The sequence below is a fragment of the Eschscholzia californica genome, unplaced genomic scaffold (genome assembly GCF_041429995.1).
Source record: "Eschscholzia californica isolate CP2 unplaced genomic scaffold, dmEscCali1.0.p SCAF_5, whole genome shotgun sequence".
NCBI classification, from domain to species: Eukaryota; Viridiplantae; Streptophyta; class Magnoliopsida; order Ranunculales; family Papaveraceae; genus Eschscholzia; species Eschscholzia californica.
Genome location: NW_028238472.1, coordinates 32,503,426 through 32,520,409, shown reverse-complemented (window position 1 = coordinate 32,520,409; position 16,984 = coordinate 32,503,426). Strand labels below are relative to the sequence as shown.

The 16,984-nt window shown below is 36.6% G+C and overlaps 1 protein-coding gene and 1 non-coding gene across 2 annotated transcripts; one reads left to right on the top strand and one right to left on the bottom strand.

The window, feature by feature from the left end:
* Nucleotides 1-3,772: 3,772 nt before the first annotated feature.
* TRNAL-CAA (transfer RNA leucine (anticodon CAA)) lies at nt 3,773-3,856 on the bottom strand. The gene has a single exon. It is a non-coding gene; the product is annotated as a tRNA-Leu (tRNA).
* A 5,754-nt stretch (nt 3,857-9,610) lies between these two features.
* On the top strand, nt 9,611-13,753 carry LOC147538656 (transcription factor bHLH79-like). The gene is made up of 7 exons (XM_086643467.1): nt 9,611-9,691; nt 10,872-11,725; nt 11,956-12,159; nt 12,528-12,593; nt 12,811-12,879; nt 12,966-13,037; nt 13,425-13,753. Exons 2-7 carry the CDS (start codon nt 11,390-11,392, stop codon nt 13,536-13,538), a joined length of 861 nt encoding a protein of 286 aa, XP_086499593.1. The 5' UTR covers nt 9,611-9,691; nt 10,872-11,389; the 3' UTR covers nt 13,539-13,753.
* Nucleotides 13,754-16,984: the final 3,231 nt, after the last annotated feature.

Sequence of the window (16,984 nt, the reverse complement as noted above, 5' to 3'; positions counted from 1 at the left end):
TTAATAAGTTGGATTCTCCAAAACTACAAACAAATTGGGACGGAGGGAGTATTTAAAAAAAGTTCTCACTTTACCCTCATATAGTCAATATTGCAGTTTGGGCTCCTAGTTTATTGAACTCAAGTAATAGATTGTTGCCACGTGTACGGACATGGCGGGTCAAAATTTTTGGTCCGTAGAATCGTCCCAGTTTGCACTGACTAAACCTCATCACCGGACTTCAACCAAGAAAGATAAGATCGACAATGTTCAAGTAGAATGTAGTAAAATCAATGCATATCTCTCTTTCACTCTATAGAATTCGTTTGTTGAGGAATTTTTAAGGTCGTGTTCTTTTTCAGTGTATTGTTCAAACTTTTGTTGAGGTTTTTTCCTCTTTCTCTCTTAACTGTTCATCTCTCTCTCTCTAGTATTAGTGAGTCTCAAAGTAGTATTTGAGCTGTTTTAAGTATCTGGGGAAGTTAATTGAGGTGTTAGTTAGCGCGGATAATTATAAGGCCCGCGCTTTGGAGAAAGCTAAATTTTGCGGAGAAACATATTTTATGGGGAATATGTTTCAAAATAAAAATAAAAAACCATCCACCTCACCTCTCTCTCTCCACCTCACCTCTCTCTCTCTCCACCTCACCTCTCTCTCTCTACCTCACCTCTCTCTCTCCACCTCACCTCTCTCTTTCCACAAGACTCTCTCTGTCTTCTCCGACCAGGTCGCCGGCTAGAAAATTTTCTGCTCGGCGACCTGGAAAGATAAAAAAAATTCACTTTCTCTCTCTCTCTCTTAAACTCTGGCAAAGGGGTTTCCCTTCGCCGGAGTTCTAGTCTGTTGAAGAACAAACCAGATCAGTCTGTTTTTTACTGATAGGAGGTTGGAAGTAATTTCATAAATTTTTCTATTCAAGTATGAATAAGAGTTAAATCTCCTATCGGATGGATTGAATTATGTTTTTTTAGGTTCTCCTTTTTTCCTTCTCTGTTTCTTTCCAATCTAGTATGGCTTCATTTGTGTTTGTCTCTCTCTCTCTTATATGCTAGTCCTCTGATGAATTTATTATATATATATATATATATATATATATATATATATATAGAGAGAGAGAGAGAGAGAAGAATTTGCTTATTGGGAGGAAGAATCATTCAACCCAATATGGCTTCATGTGTGTCTGTCTCTCTTATATGCTAGTCTCTCTGGTTAATTTACTTTCACATTCCTATATACTTCACATTTGATCCCCATATTGGCACAAACAACTACCGATGAAACTAGAACCATTTATGCTCTTACGTATATGCCAATCAGGGCCGTGCGGGCAGGGCGCCCGCACTGGCCCCCTAACACAAAGGGCCCACTTTTTATTTCTTATAGATGCTAGTAGTATAAGAATGATAGATATCTAGTCTAAACAAAACAAACAGCTAGCATAATTGGTTAGTGGATTGGCGTTTCATGTGGTAGACGCGGGTTCGACTCCCACAGGCCGCACCTCCCATTTTTATTTGTTTTCTTGGTTAGGATCTATAGGCCCCTTGCTATTGTGTTTGGCACCAATTTGAGTAAAAAATTGAAAATTCTCTCTGTAATTGGGCGCCTTAAACTGTGTTCGGCATTCTCTTTGTAATTGGACTAGGTTAATCAAGCTCCCATTTTTATTTGTTTTCTTGGTTAGTGGTTAGGATCTATAGAACACCGATTTGGGTACAAAATTGTAATTGGGCACCTTAAACAACTATAAGGGAAAGAGACTCTATAATAATTAGATGCATTGATACGTAATCAAGATAGATTAAATAAATCTGTCTACTGATCGGTGATTGTGAATTCCTAGACTAGATTTCTAATAGAAAAAGAAACTTTAAAATAATTTTTTTTTTCTTACGACTACTTTCTTTAAAATGCTATTGTATTCATTTATGATTTCATGTATCGACTAATGAATTATCTTGTATTTGTTTATTTTTTTTGTAATTTTTTATTACACGAAGGGCCCATGTTCAAATTTCGCACAGGGCCCCCTGATTCTCAGGCACGACCCTGATGCCAATGGAACTAAAATATCTCCTAGTGAACCAAAAAGTGGCAAATAGAAATTGAAAAAATAATTTCTTTTTATTTGGACGCACCAAACGATAGAAAATATGAAAATGTTGTTTAGAGAAAATTATTCTCGATCAAAAATTTTCCAGGGAAATTGTTGAACGAAGCGAAAAATTCTGCCTCTTTTTGGGCAAATTTTTAAAGTTGGAGGAAAAAAGAGAAATAAAATTTAACCAAAAATAATTGTCTTGCGAATTCCTTACATCTTGAGAGAGATCTTCATCTATAATAACACTGTTTGATTGAGTTGGTGATTGTAGGTTCGATTGAAAATATCTTTTTCTTCCATTAAAGAAGCAACATCATAAATATATATCTTGAGATATTGGTAATGGTTGTTCTGTAACGTGATTGTGGAGAAGAAAAGATAGGTCTTATTGTAGAAATATTTAAGGTTTAAGAAAGAAAAGAAAAATTACCATTAAAATTTTTTAATTGTTTTTTCTAATCCCTCTTTATTTCATTATTTAGTTTTAAATTCGTAAAAGAATAGCTCCCAATATCAAATTGGTATGGGGAGCTGATTTTGTACTACAACTCCCCAACAACAATTTCCAGCTCCCTTTACCAATCGCGATGAATTCCCACATGATGTTTATAAACTTGTCTCTTTATCTCTCTTATTTCTGATTCGAGTAAGAGAAGTTGAGTAACTACAATTGAAGATGTTTCGTCCGAGATTGGACCACTTATACAAATAATTAGTTCTTTGAGGAGATGAGAGAAAATGATGTAAGCTCCTTCCCCTTTTGATGAGTGATCAATTACCATTGTAGTTACACTTCTGTATGATTTTGTAACGCCATTGAGGAGACCGCATTTTCAATTGATTTCACATTTTAGGGTTTTTCTTTCTGTTTCTCAGCTATTAGAGAGAATGGATGTGTCATTAGAGGTTTCTTTTTGTTGCAAGGAGGATGTTTTAGTAGAAATTAGCTTGTGGGTTTATTAAACTACTGGATTAATTATTTAGGTTGGGTAAGGTCATGTAGAGGGTAAAATAGTGTTTTTCTCCATAATAGATTTTGGAACAATTATATTTAACATTTTTTTTTCGGAAAAGGGAGTTCAAAAAACAACACTGGAATAAGGGGGTCCAAACACTAAGTCGATTATAGGAAAGGGAGTCCAAACAACAAATCTCCCAATTGTAGATGGTTATCAAAAAAAAAAGTTGTAGAAGCACCGCTTTGGATCCAAAAACTTAGTCAATATAGATTGAATTAGGGGCACATTTGTTTTAGTTTATCTTTTAGTTAAGAATAAATTCGATTGTTTTTTAACCCTTCATCTTCACTTCACCTTCACTTACAAATCCCGACCACCAGTCCACGTTCACTTTTATTTGAGGTTTCAGAAATCTTTTTACCACCAGATGTATACCGGTGAGTTAAGCGCCCATTATAAGGAAGATCAAGACCCATAATTCTATCACGAGGATTTAGCAGGATTATCGGAATGAGGTTGAACATTAACAGTTTAACACCCCTATTTGGTAGAAAAAAGATGAAGAACTTCTAAAGCACTTCAAAGAGCTTCATTAATTGTCAATGAAGTGAACTTTTCAGATGCAATTAAACTATATTTCTCATATTCATAATCTGGGTTCACGAGCAAAAGGACTATCACAATGGCTCAAACTATGATCCTTAGTTTAGATTAACCAAACCAAAAAAAGAATGTCAGAAGTGGGATTTGAACCCACGCCCTCTTTCGAAGACCAGAACTTGAGTCTGGCGCCTTAGTCCACTCGGCCATCCTGACTTCTTGTTTTATGATGATGATGCTTTGATCTTATCTTAATTTTCCAACTTGATTTTTTAAACAAAAACATTCAAAAAAGTTTATATAATACATAGTTGTGGGTGGGATTTGAACTTTGAAGTAATGGTTAAAATGTCAATCAAATGAAGATAACATTGTATCCTGGATAGTTGTTAAACTTTTCAAATTTTGAAGTTGTCTCAAAAGCTAAAATCAAGAGACTCTTAAATCTATAATTAGAGTCAAGTCCTGACTTAATTTTGTCAGGACATCTTCCATGTTTGACAGTCAAACTTCATCAATTTAAAGTTCTCTGGTTACTCTCATTCACAAGGATTTAAAAGCAGTCAATCAATCTTTGTTATTGATTATTATTTGAGGATTGTTTTTTTTGTAGTGACGAAGGATTTCAGATTTGTTTTGGAGTTTCTCTGTAGAAATCTTGTAGTCATCATTTCATCTTCTAAGTTTGATCGTCAATCTTCGTCGGTTTCGTCTTCTCCGACCAATCTAGTAAGGATTTAAAACCAACTCATCAATCTTTTTTATTGATTTTGATTTTATGAAATTGAGTTCACAATAGCACACAATGTCATATTGGTTTTAGGATGTCTTTCTTTCTATAGTAATCCCTTATTTATCGCAGTTAATACATTATGAACTTATCATATTGCATTATGAACTATCACATTTCTTGTTTCAACAAAAAAAAACTATCATATTTCAAAATCTTCTTTTGTGAATCTTCATAATGTATTATGAACTATCATGACGCACTATGACAAAACGTGTTATTTAATTTCGAAAACAAAATCGTTTGTGTTCCTAAACCGTTTTTTTCTCACAAAAAAGACTGTTTGGTCCCTACTAGGGTCTCCTGTTTTTGTAAAGAGACACCCACTGATTTTAAGTTTGTTTTTGGTATCCATACATAAATTGTTAGAGAGACAACACTTCAAAAAATTAAATATTAAACATTTTTTATACGGGCCGAAAAATAAATAAGAATTTTAAAAAAAAGAGTTGTTGTGCAACATATATATATAAGCATATGAGGCTGGCTCTAGGGGTGGGAAAAAGATCCGGAAGACCGCTATCCGACCCGTTCGACCGAGATAAAAAGTGTCCATGGACACCTGATGGTCATAACGGTCAGTGTCCGACCGGCCCGAAAGAATTGGCGGACGGTCACGGTCAAAATTCTATGTCGAAGGACCGACCGCTGACCGACCGGTACGAGTGACCGAATAGGTTGACCGACTAAAATGTCCTCATTTTTAGAAGTTGACCGTTGAATTTTATAGACATATGAATATATGGTGATCGTTGGCTATAGTCATATAGTCCTCTGGAAGACCAAACATTAGTGCATGGCTTAATTATATCTTGTCAAATGATGATCCACTGTGTTTTTTCTTTTTTATATTTACTTTTGATTTCTTGGCTAAACATCTTCATTTGTAAGTAATTTTGTTTGTGGTAATAAAAATAAAGTTCTGAATTAAGTAAATTTATTGGAAAGTCCGGACCGAGACCGTCCGGTGTCCGACTGGATTTGTAAAATAAACGGTCTTGGACGGTCAATGGACAAAGAATTCTTGAGAGTATCCGTCCGAGTTCGCCCGAGTAAATAGGTGGTCACCAACAGTTTATGTCCGAGTCGACCGGTTCGATGAAGTTAGAGTCCGATACCGACCGATCCGGACCGATTCCCACCCCTAGCTGGCTCTAAAAAGGATTGAAGGTCATCATCTAAGTTGTTAGAAACTTATAAGTAATCTCAATTGGAGAAGGAGCAAATAATGCATTAAGGGGAAATGTACTTAATACATGTTTTAAGTCATCGTATCTTTATTTTATTTATCGTATTACAATTTTCTAACACTGCCTGGTGAGATCACTCGCTCCTTTTACCACTCAAAGCGTTGGAGCGGTTGAGGCCTCCAGATGGCCCATGTGTTTGGATAGTCGTGTTTTGCAAATAAGAAATCTGAGGCCCGTTAATCTGGGCTGAAGTCAAACTTGTTTAGTGTCTAAGATGGATGATTTGCCTCAATCAGTTTGGAATTGTTTGGAAAATCTGGATGGACCTAGCCCGTTGTTTGATGTGGACCGCTCAGATTTTCTAAACATGTTAGAAAAGAAAAGGTACTTAGAAACTTTAGACCAACTACATCAGATGCTTGGCTATCTTGAGAGCAGTTCAATGGGCATCTGAGCTCAAAATTTCTCATCTTATGATTGAAAGTGATAACAGCAACTTGATTAATCACCCACAGGATAAGAGAAATGATATCAATTGGCAATCATTAAATCACATGGAAGACATTAGAGCTCTGCGCACTAGCTTTGATCAAATACAATTTCACTTCGGCCCGAGATCGATCAATACTCTAGCGGATGCTTTAGCTAAGTGGGGGAGGAAATATGAGGTCAAACGTACGTGCCACTCGAAGGAGAGGATGATGTCAGAACTGAAGCTGTAGTTTGTTTTTGTTTTGCTCGTTTTTGCTTGGTTGGTTTTTCCCTTCAACAAAAAGAAAAACTACATCAGATGCTAGACTACGGTCGCCCATATTTTGACCCATCAATTATATTTGCTGTACGAAAGTCAATTGGCAAACTCTCATTATTTTCCTACAAACTAACCAATCTCAACGTAGCCAAGAAGCAATATATGCACATACACAAAATCTGTCCACATTACCACATATAAGTAAAAGTTCATGTTTGCCATCCTTTCTTTGTATAATGTTTACAAAAATAAGTAAATAACATAGAAGTTAGAGCAAAGCAAGTGTAAGCCACAAGATAATATTACTATCTTTGGAAAAAGAGTCATATTCTTTCTAGATATTATGTAAATTTGCCTATCAAAATTTAATACTTTGGGATCCCAAGTTAGGCACAACGTGTATAAATTGTATATGGATGATTTCTTTGTTTAAAGTAAAGTTGTGGTATTCGTATTTACTAAGATATTGGTTTAGTCAAGTCTACTTTCCGGTCTTAATTTCATTATCCATAAACAAGACTGAGAGATAAGCTGAATGAACTCGTTTATACAATGAGTTTCTTAATATTTGAACATGTCATGCCACTTCTACACAATGATTTGTTCATCATCTTCAAACATGTGTTCTATGTCACTAGATTATGACACGGACATGGTATTTCCGTATTTATTGTAGGGTTACGCGTACGTACGTGTATGTAGAAATCTTTTTTTTGTCTTCGTATCAATACTATGTTTTCCTTATCCATGAGTGAATTACAAGTTTTCACTAAAAGTAGTATAGAAAAGGAATTTAATTAATTACTTATTGAGAGAAGCAAAGAGTTCCCAACTTATCTCTTCCACATTAAATACACAGTGTTTGTGTTGACATTAGTTGGATCTTAGCAAAAAGTGGGTATAAGCCTCTAACACTTGTAATTTACTACACATTCTTGGGAGGAGGACAAACAACCTTCTCCTTCAAGCCAAACTTCTCTAGTTCAATCTCCATAGATATTGTCTTCCTATTATGGCCCTAATTATTTTAGTTTAATTAGAGCATCTCCAAATGCAACACTCAAAATGAAAAATTCAGAATGCCACTTTAGATTTTTTGAGTTTTTTTAGTGAAAAACTATCTCCAATGCAACACTCAATTTGGATCTCAAAATGATGTGGCATCATTTAAATGTTGAGATATCTCAAGAAGAAACTCGGTATTTGAGATTTCATTTGAGGATCTCAATTGTCCACTCAATATTAAAAGCAAATCTAACCATCAAGAGAATGACACCTAAGTTATTTTTATGGTTTTAGAGTGTTGCATTGGAGATATCTTTTGAATTGTGGATCTCAACATTGACATTTAGAAAAGAGAAACTCAATTGAACTTTGACACATAGGACAATTTGAGTTTTTTTTTTGAGTTTTGTATTGGAGATGATCTAGTGACATAGATCACAGAGTGGGAATGGATTTTAACCAACTCACAAAATAAGTTGTAAATAGTGAAAGAAAATCGTGGGTAGGACGAGAAATAGTAATTATTGTAGGGATATCCTAATAGATTTTGGTCGATTTACACTAATACCTTTCAATTTTGATTTAATTTACACGAATAAGATTTTATACCAGCCGTCGGATGTGATCTTTATCAAAATTTCAATAAAAATGAAAGGTTATACTTATACCTGACATAACTAAGTGAGTTGTTTTAATATATAGGATATATCATGTAATAATAATGATTCCTGGTCCTGTGTAAAAAGAATTCATATCTAAAGCAATAAAAGAATTGTAAGTATTACATAGTGGGGCAATGTACCAATATCACCTAATAAATATGTAATGATTCTTAGTCCCATGTCAAAAAAAAATCAATACCTTTAAAACAACAAATGAATTGTAAGTACTATACAGTGGCTCAATAACAAAAAAGAAATAAAAATTTAAAATAACGAAGTTTAGGAAGATCATTGAATTATAAAATACACTATACTTACAATATTGGTGAGATATACATCGGTTTCAATCTGAAAGTAGTCGTTAGTAACAACTAACGACCATGAAACTAACAATTATGATACGTGATTACATGCATCTTTACCCTCACTTTATCTTGAAGTGTAAATAAAGACGGTAATCTTAAGAAGAATCGACTACGTGAATTAAGGAGTAAAATAACAACACATTTAGGGTCCGTTTGATACGTGGAAAATAATGTTAGAAATTCGTTTTTCTTATACATTTTGGGGTTCATTTGATACGTGAGAAAATAGAGTTAGAAAGTTTCCGCTGTTTGATTGAATCAAAATGTAAGAAAAATCAGTTCTCGTAGTCAAATAAAGTGGGAAAAGAGCTTGATAAATTTTACCACCTAAAAGATGTGAAAATCGTTTTCACACTCTTGCTTGAGAATGCACACTCTCTCCTCGTCTCTCCGTAACTTCTTCTCGGCTCTTTCTCCTCATTTCTATCGTAACTTATTATTTCTCTCTCTTAAAAGGTATGAATCCCAAATCAGAAACTTAATAAGATCTCCATAATTGTTCTTGTAAGATCTCCATGGTTGCAATTATATTGGTGTTCTTGGTAAACTAGAGATTTCTATGATTTAGAATTCTTGTTGATTATATTGGTGTTCTTGGTAAAAAACCAAAGAACAATAAAATTGAGAAGATCTTCATGATTGTTCTTGTAATAACACAAATTAAAAACATGTGACGAAGATCAGAGTGGTGGTTGGAAGGAGTAGTTGAGTACGGTGATGAGATTTGGGGTGGTGAGATTTCCAGTTGAGATTGTCAAGAAGATGACTGTAAATAATGGGGAGGTCAGATTTTCATCTTTACCACTTGCTTAGTAATCTGGAACCAAAATCGATTTGGAGCGGTGAGATTTTCAACGAAGATTATCAATAAGATGAATGAGGTTCTCCATATTTTGATTCAATCAAAGATCAAAGAAGAACTGAACTAGCAAATTAGGGTTTAGGAAAATTCCTAATTGTCCTTCATCTTTATCACTTGCTGAGTCATCTGGAATCCAAATCAATTCAGGGACCCGATTTTTTCTAAAGGCAACATACACAAGTTCAATTTCTTAAACGCACACTAGAATTTTCCAACAACTTACCAAACACTTTAATTTGAAGTTCTAATGTGAAAGAAAGAGATTGTTTTCTTTCCCATCAAAAAATTGATGATTTTCACATCAAACATTTTCCTAACCTATCAAACGGACTCTTAAGGAAAGCCGAGCCGATATATATGTAACCGAAATATCGGTTAACGTTCGAAACCTCACCTTGGCCTTGCTCACTTCTTTTATACTCCCGAGTAGGGCTGGGAAAACGGTCCGAAACCCCGCGATCCGGCCCGTTCGGCCCGGACCGTTAGAGACCGCTGCCCGTAGTCAACCCGAGCCGGGCTAACCCGGCCCGATGAATCGGGCTTATTGGGCCGGGACTCGGACATAACCTCAAATCCGAGTCCCGGCCCGTTATGCCCGTCCGTTACCCGAGCCCGATGAGTCCGCCCGACTTGATCCGCCGGGTACCTGCTTAAGACCCGCGTGTTTTTAATACATCCAACGGCTGAGGTAGAACGAGACCTCAACCGTTGGATTAAATAGGGGACCTATAAAAGAGTTCTGCATATTACCCAAACCCTAAATCTATCTCCACCTCTCTCTCCGTCTCTCTCTCTAACCTCCTACCTCCATTAAACCATAACTCCAAAACTCCATTAAACCATAACCATTAGTCCATTACTATCATAGTATCATACAAATCATCATCTTCTTCGTTGTCTTTATCGTCGTCATGGTTGTAAACCGAAGGCCGTTGAAAGGGATGAAGAGGAGAATCACTGCAGATCCCAAAAGATGATGTTTGTGTTGGTTTGAAGGTCTAGATGATTTAGAAGATTGAGAACTCATTTATACAGAGAGAGAAAGAGTACAAAGGGTGGATTATTGAAGATTGACCATCAAAGATTGAAGAAAATTGAGATCTATAGATGTTTTTTTACTAGGGTTTTTTTATTTGTAATGAACTTAGAACTTAGGTTTTATTTTTACTTGTAAATGAAAATTGAGATCTGATGATGTTTTTTTACTAGGTCTGGATGATTTAGAAGATTGAGAACTAATCTTTGTATACAGGAAAGTGTATTAAAGAAAATTGGTGTTGAAAACTTGAAAAACTAGGGTTTTTTACTTGTAAGATATATAAGATAAATTATTGAGTAATTATTTGTTTTTTAAAAAATAATAAGATAAATTGGTTTTTTTTAATATAATAAAAAAACCCGAGCCCGTCCGGCCCGAGGCCGTTGGAACCCGCTCGGGCAGCCGGGCTCGGACGGGCTACGGGCACCATTATGGCGTGTTTGGTCCGGCCCGATCCGCCCGACTCACTACTGCGGGCTCGGCTTATCCGAGCCCGATCCGCCCGAGTCCGGCTCATTCTTGCCCGAGCCCGTCCGAGTCCGCCCGATTCCCACCCCTACTCCCGAGGCTCTCTCTCTCTCTCCTTTCTTTTTCATCTCTCTACAGCGGGAGACCAGAGTAACAGACCAGTGGTGGGGAAGCAACGCAGTGCTCAGACAGCTTCTTCTTCTCTCTCTCTCTCTCTCTCTCTCTCTCTCTCTCTCTCTCTCTACTTTCTCACTCTTCATTCAGTGGCTTTCGTTTTCGTTAAGGGTCATTTTCTCGATTATTTTCCATTAAAGTATTGGATCAAAACTATCTTTTTTGCTGCTCTCATTTCCGTTTTTCAGAAGAGTAGTAAACGGAACAACACTACAGAAAAACAAAGGAACCCACCTCACCAAACTTCTTCTAATCCTCTCCCCATGATTTATTTTCACTTAAAAATCTCCTCCGGGAACTAGGGTTTCTCTTCTTTTCACTTCATTCCAACTAGTTTTCTAGCTTTTTTTGTTTTAATGTCTTCAATTTGAACAAATGTGAGTAGAAGTTCTAATGAAAATTTGAAATTGATTTTCTTACTTTCATGAATCTTGGGTTTGATTATGGATCAGATGAATCGTCCTACTTTGGTAAATGATGAATCACCATTTCCCTCTGCAAATTCTTCATCTTTTAGTTTATCTGAAATTTGGCCATTTCAGCTTGGTGGTGGTAATGTTGGTTTAGGGGAATCTTCTGGGGTTTTGGGTAATATAAGGAGGGATCAATTTGAGCAGAATTTGAGTGGAATTGGGAATCCAGATGTTTCAGTTGATGAATCCAATGTTACTGACCAAACTGGGAGAATTGGTAATGGAAGTAGAAAGAGGATGACAGATTTAACTTCAGTTTCTGAAGATGAATCAAAGCTTGGTTCTACTAGTAGTGGCAATGAAATGGTACCCTCTCTCTCTCTCATCAATTTGATTAAATTTTTCATATCTTCATTGTTAGTTTAGTCATATGAAATGATGTGAATGAAATTACTGAGAATTGTCTAGTTGATCAAGCAAAAACAAGAAGAATCATTGAGAATTAGGTTTGTTGGGAATGATATAACTTCGGTATTGGAGTTTTTTTTTCTTAATGTTCTTGAAAATTGTAAGCTAATTTGGTTTTCTTTTAGCAGAATGGTAATGGAAGTAAACGTCGGAAAACTTCTGAATCTAGAAATGGTATATCGAAAACTGTAGTGGATGCAAATTCGGGTCTTGGTGATAAGCCAGCTGAACAAAGTGGACAGCCCTCTGAACCCGAACCCCCTAAACAAGATTATATACATGTTCGAGCGAGAAGGGGTCAAGCTACCGATAGCCATAGCTTAGCTGAGAGAGTAATCCTCTTATCTTCTTTTAATATCAAATTATGATTTATTTTTTTCGTAAAATCACGGGAAGATGCATCTTAAATCTACTATCAGGGACATAACTATTAGTATGTTGCCAAGTTGTAGACCGGGCTAGTCTACTTATGGTTCCCTCCGGACGAGCATATAGGTTTTCCTTTCGGGTCAAAAGTAATTAGCCCGGTAAGTCCATCCAATGGAATGGCGTATATAAACATGCCCTCGTTACCGGAACTTTTGCTCGCCCTGTATGGCATGGACCCCTATCAGATGTAGATGATATAGCTTAATAGCTTATTAGTTGACATGAACAAAATCTGAACAAGCTTTTGGTTATTGTATTTTGTTTGTTATAGGCTAGGAGAGAAAAGATAAGTGAGCGAATGAGGATTCTTCAAGATTTAGTCCCTGGATGTAATAAGGTGAAGTAGTATTTCTAATGATAATGTTGTTGCTTTTACTTAGTGTTTTACCTAATATACTCAGGTAATTTCCATATCTTCTAATGGACAAGATATTCTTCAAGTTCTTACCTTTCTTTCTTCTGGATTAGTTTTTTCTTACGTAAACTTATAAGGATTGTTATACCCTTTTCCTCTATACATATAACGTTTATTAAGGTAATTATTCTTCAAGCAGGTGATAGGAAAAGCGCTTGTTCTTGATGAGATCATTAATTACATTCAATCACTCCAGCGCCAGGTTGAGGTACGTAAAATTCTACATCTCGTATTGCATGCCTTTTTGTTTGTTGGAAATAGAAACCTGAAAAGAGAAAGCGTTGATTCCTGCAGTTTCTGTCGATGAAGCTTGAAGCTGTTAATTCAAGATTAGCTCCAAATATTGATGGATTTCCTCCCAAAGATGTAAGTCTAAGTTTTCCGAGTTAGGATTAAATCACAGCATTTAAGACATAGGCTTTATGCATATCCATTTTAGACCTCTTAAAGGCCATGAAGTTTATGTTACAAATTGCAAGATTAGTCATCAAGATTCTCTATTGATAAACATTCTTATAGTTGCTTGACGCCATTATATGTTCACCCACGCAATCACATAGTCACATACTTAACCTAGTAATACACTTTTCCAAAAAAAAAAAAAAAAAAACCTAGTAATACACGATTTAGCTGTACATTTATCATTCCACTTTATCTCTCCATCTATATACATACTTAGTTTGCCATTATTGACATGTTCGGTAGACTGGTAATTCATTTAAGAAGATATATTAACATGTTTTGTGTGAACAGACATTTGACGCGGGTATGACATATATCCCACAAGGAGCTAGTGACTTTGGGCAGGGATCACAACCAGAATGGCTGCATATGCAAGTCGGTAGCGGGTTCGAAAGGCCAGTATAAAAAAATTCATCAACATATCATCAGGTTGTGGCAATAAGAGTGTCTATCGTGTCCCCATCAACCGTAAATAATGTCAAATATAAATCTTTAGTTATCTTAAAGGAACTTAGACTTATATATGAACCTAGTCCACAACTTAATATTGTTATCTGTCGGGTGGAAGAACTATACTTTTTGTTTATATAATTGAACATAGACTTCCTGAATTAGAAAAATGCATTCTTTTAATATCATATATTATGCAGGATTGGAATTTATGCTAATCCTGTGGCGAAGATTAATATAACTGTTCTAAGACGTTCCTTCTCTTATGCTCTAAATTTTTTCCTTCGCTCCCTCAGATCGGCGCACGTGTGTCGAGAACTGCCCTTTCAGCCCCTCGACCTTTGCCGCACCTTCCCATCCCAGCCGGGAAGCATCCCTAGGTTTGCACTTTGTTGGGGTCGGCTTGGGACCTTGGGCAACTTCTGCCTCAGCTCACTTTGACAGGAGTGCATCGTGAATTAGGGCTATTCCTTGAGCTTCCTCGATGTGTGGGGACTTTCCTTCCCCACCTGTTGTCCAGTTCAGCTCTTGATTCAAATTTAAGTATTCCAGTAGGTTTTTCGGTGGGTTTTTGGCTAGGACTTCCATTTTTGTAGCTTGGCTGTCTGTGTTATAATCATTGAGGAGGTGTTCTGTTTGCAGGCAAGAAGAGAGATTTTAGGATCTGGTTATCTCTCTCTCGATCCTAACTCCAGTTGTTAAGACTTGGGAAAGGGTAAAAAATGTGATTTACCTCGTAAATTGCACGTTTGTTCAGCTAGTAAAAATGAGAGGGAAGCTATGAAGTTTATCTAATAATGAAGGTTACTGATTTTTTAAGAAACCAATTTATGGTGGTATTAGATTTAGGAAAGTTTTATAGGGGCCATTCTTGTTAAAAGGGTCCCTCCTTGTGAATTCGAATTCGGTACGAGCCCACCAAATCCACAAGAGACCATTTGGTACGAGCCGACTGAATTAAGAAACTATGTAAGAAAAGCCCAAGATTTGGGTCCAAATACGAAAAAAACTCACTTTTTAAATTGTTGGCAACACTTTTGAAACTGTTACAACACTTTCGAAAATGTGACAACATATGTTTCTTAATTCTGTGTGAACAAAAACAAATTTGTTTATACATTTACAAAATTGTTGAGAGCAAATACAAAATTGTTGAGAGCAAACTGTGTTTTGTTCAGAAATTTTCATAAATGTTTTGCAATTTCAAATTTTGGGTTTTTTTGCATTATTACTCCGGGTTGGGCTTCATTTGATATTTTGACCCGAATTTTGGGCCTTATAATTTTCCCCTCTAAAATAACTCCTAACATTTTTTTTTCTTCTATTAATCTACTCCGTCAGAGTTGCATAAATCTAAGGGAAGTTTTATAGGCTCCCCATTTTTGTTAAGAGGGTCCGTCTCGTGAATTTATCATGAATCCACCAAATTCAGAATTCAACTCGTCGTATCTAATAACTAATTGAGGCGAAAATTCTGCAAAATTTTCAAAACAGTGTTTCTTAGTACTCAAATCTAATGAAGCTTCATCTCAAATTGAAAAGCACAAAACATTACATATAACTATACAAGAAAATAAGCAAGAGACATTTTTTTTTTTCTCGTGTGTTAATATGGATACCATCATCTGTAGTTCGTTTTCGAAGAAATAAACTAAAGAACAGCTTCAGAAGACCTAATGTTCTTATTATAGAATCATTCTAAACGTCACAATATATTTAATCATTGTATCTGTAAATCTAGGGTTTGAATGGTTTTTGAATTATGATAGTTATGGAGTGATTTCAAGTGATTCTGGAGTGATTTGTAAGTAGTATTGGACTAAAACAAGTCCTATCATTTTTTGGATTGTTTCAAACTGGTCTAGTCTGGGTAGGGGTGGGAATCGGGCGGGCTCGGTCGGGCTCGGGCAGTATTCCCACGGACTCGGGCGGATCGGGCTCGAGAGTCTTCTGTCCACTCTGATTATCGGGCATTTCGGGCCGGACTAATAATGGCAATTGTGTGCCCGCGGCCCGGTTCTGCCCGCGAGCCCGCTCGGGCTCTAGCGGGCTCGGGCGGACGGGTCGCGGGCAAGAATAAAAAAATTCTAGGGTTTTTTTTTCAGATCTCTAAAAAAACTCTTAGGGTTTTTCTTTTGCAAAACTTTAGTTCATTCTAGTTGAGGTAATGAATCAATGTAAAGATTTGTTATTTAAACAAAGGAAACTTGAGTTCATACTTTGTTGATACTTCATGATAAAGATGAAAACACCACTTCTATCAAAATAAAATTGATAATATATGCCTATTTACAGAAGAAAAGATACAAAGATAAACAAAAAAATATAGATACAAATGTCTCTACAGACTACAAGAACATAGAAAGTGCAAAGAGAGACAACATGATGAGAAAATTAGATAATACATGACTACAAAGAAGAAAGATAGATAGAGAAAGCTCCTTTTGATCTGCCTTTGGTTGGTCTTTCACTTTCTCTGAACTCCTTTTGATCCTCATCTAAATAGAGAAAACAAGGGTAGTAATCTTCTCCATCTTTTGGTCGTCTTTTGATTTCCCTCCCTCTAGAGAATACTATCACTCTCTCTGTAGAAAAATCTCTCACTCTCTCTCTTACACTTCAAAATACCCTAATATTAATGAAGGTTTAGGCAAAAGTGATGCTTATATATGGCTATTTAGTCTAACCCTAAATGTTATTGGAGAAAGAGAAGCTTAGCCATTAGATATCATGACCCTAAATCTGGCGGACCTAAATTCTCGGGCTTACGGGCGGGCTTCGCGGGCGGGCTTAGCGGGCCGGGCGTCGGGCAGAGAGCTCTGCCCGTGTCCCGCCCAAGCCCGCCCGAAATAACGGGCCGGGTATGCCCGGCTCGGGTTCCTTTCGGATATCGGGTACTAACGGTCCGGGCGGATTGGGCCGGATCTCGGGTTCCCGGACCGTTTTCCCACCCCTAAGTCTGAGAGGGTAAGCAAAGTCTCGGAGTCAACAGTCTGACAGCGTAAACAATCTCCCGGACAAACTAGTCCAAGGGCATAAAATGACCAGGAAGACAATAGAGCCCACTGGTCAGAGTTAATTGACCCAAGTCAAAGCATTTGTTCACCTGTTTATGAAACTTTGTCCGAGTGCCTTTAACAACCTTTAAGAATAGAAAAGAAAGAAAATTAATACTCGGCCGAAGTCCTTTCCCATCTCGTTTTTTTCCGATGTAGAGTGACTTAAACAAACTCATCGGGGCTGCGCTCAATAAAGGGAAATGTCCTCATGGTACGTAAACAACTTAAAAAAAAAATATGTGTATCGACTACAAAGGAACTCATAAATGGAGGCAACAAATCAATCATTCCAACATCTATAAGTGGTGTTTAATCCTAAAATGCTGTAAATAAGCTTGAAGT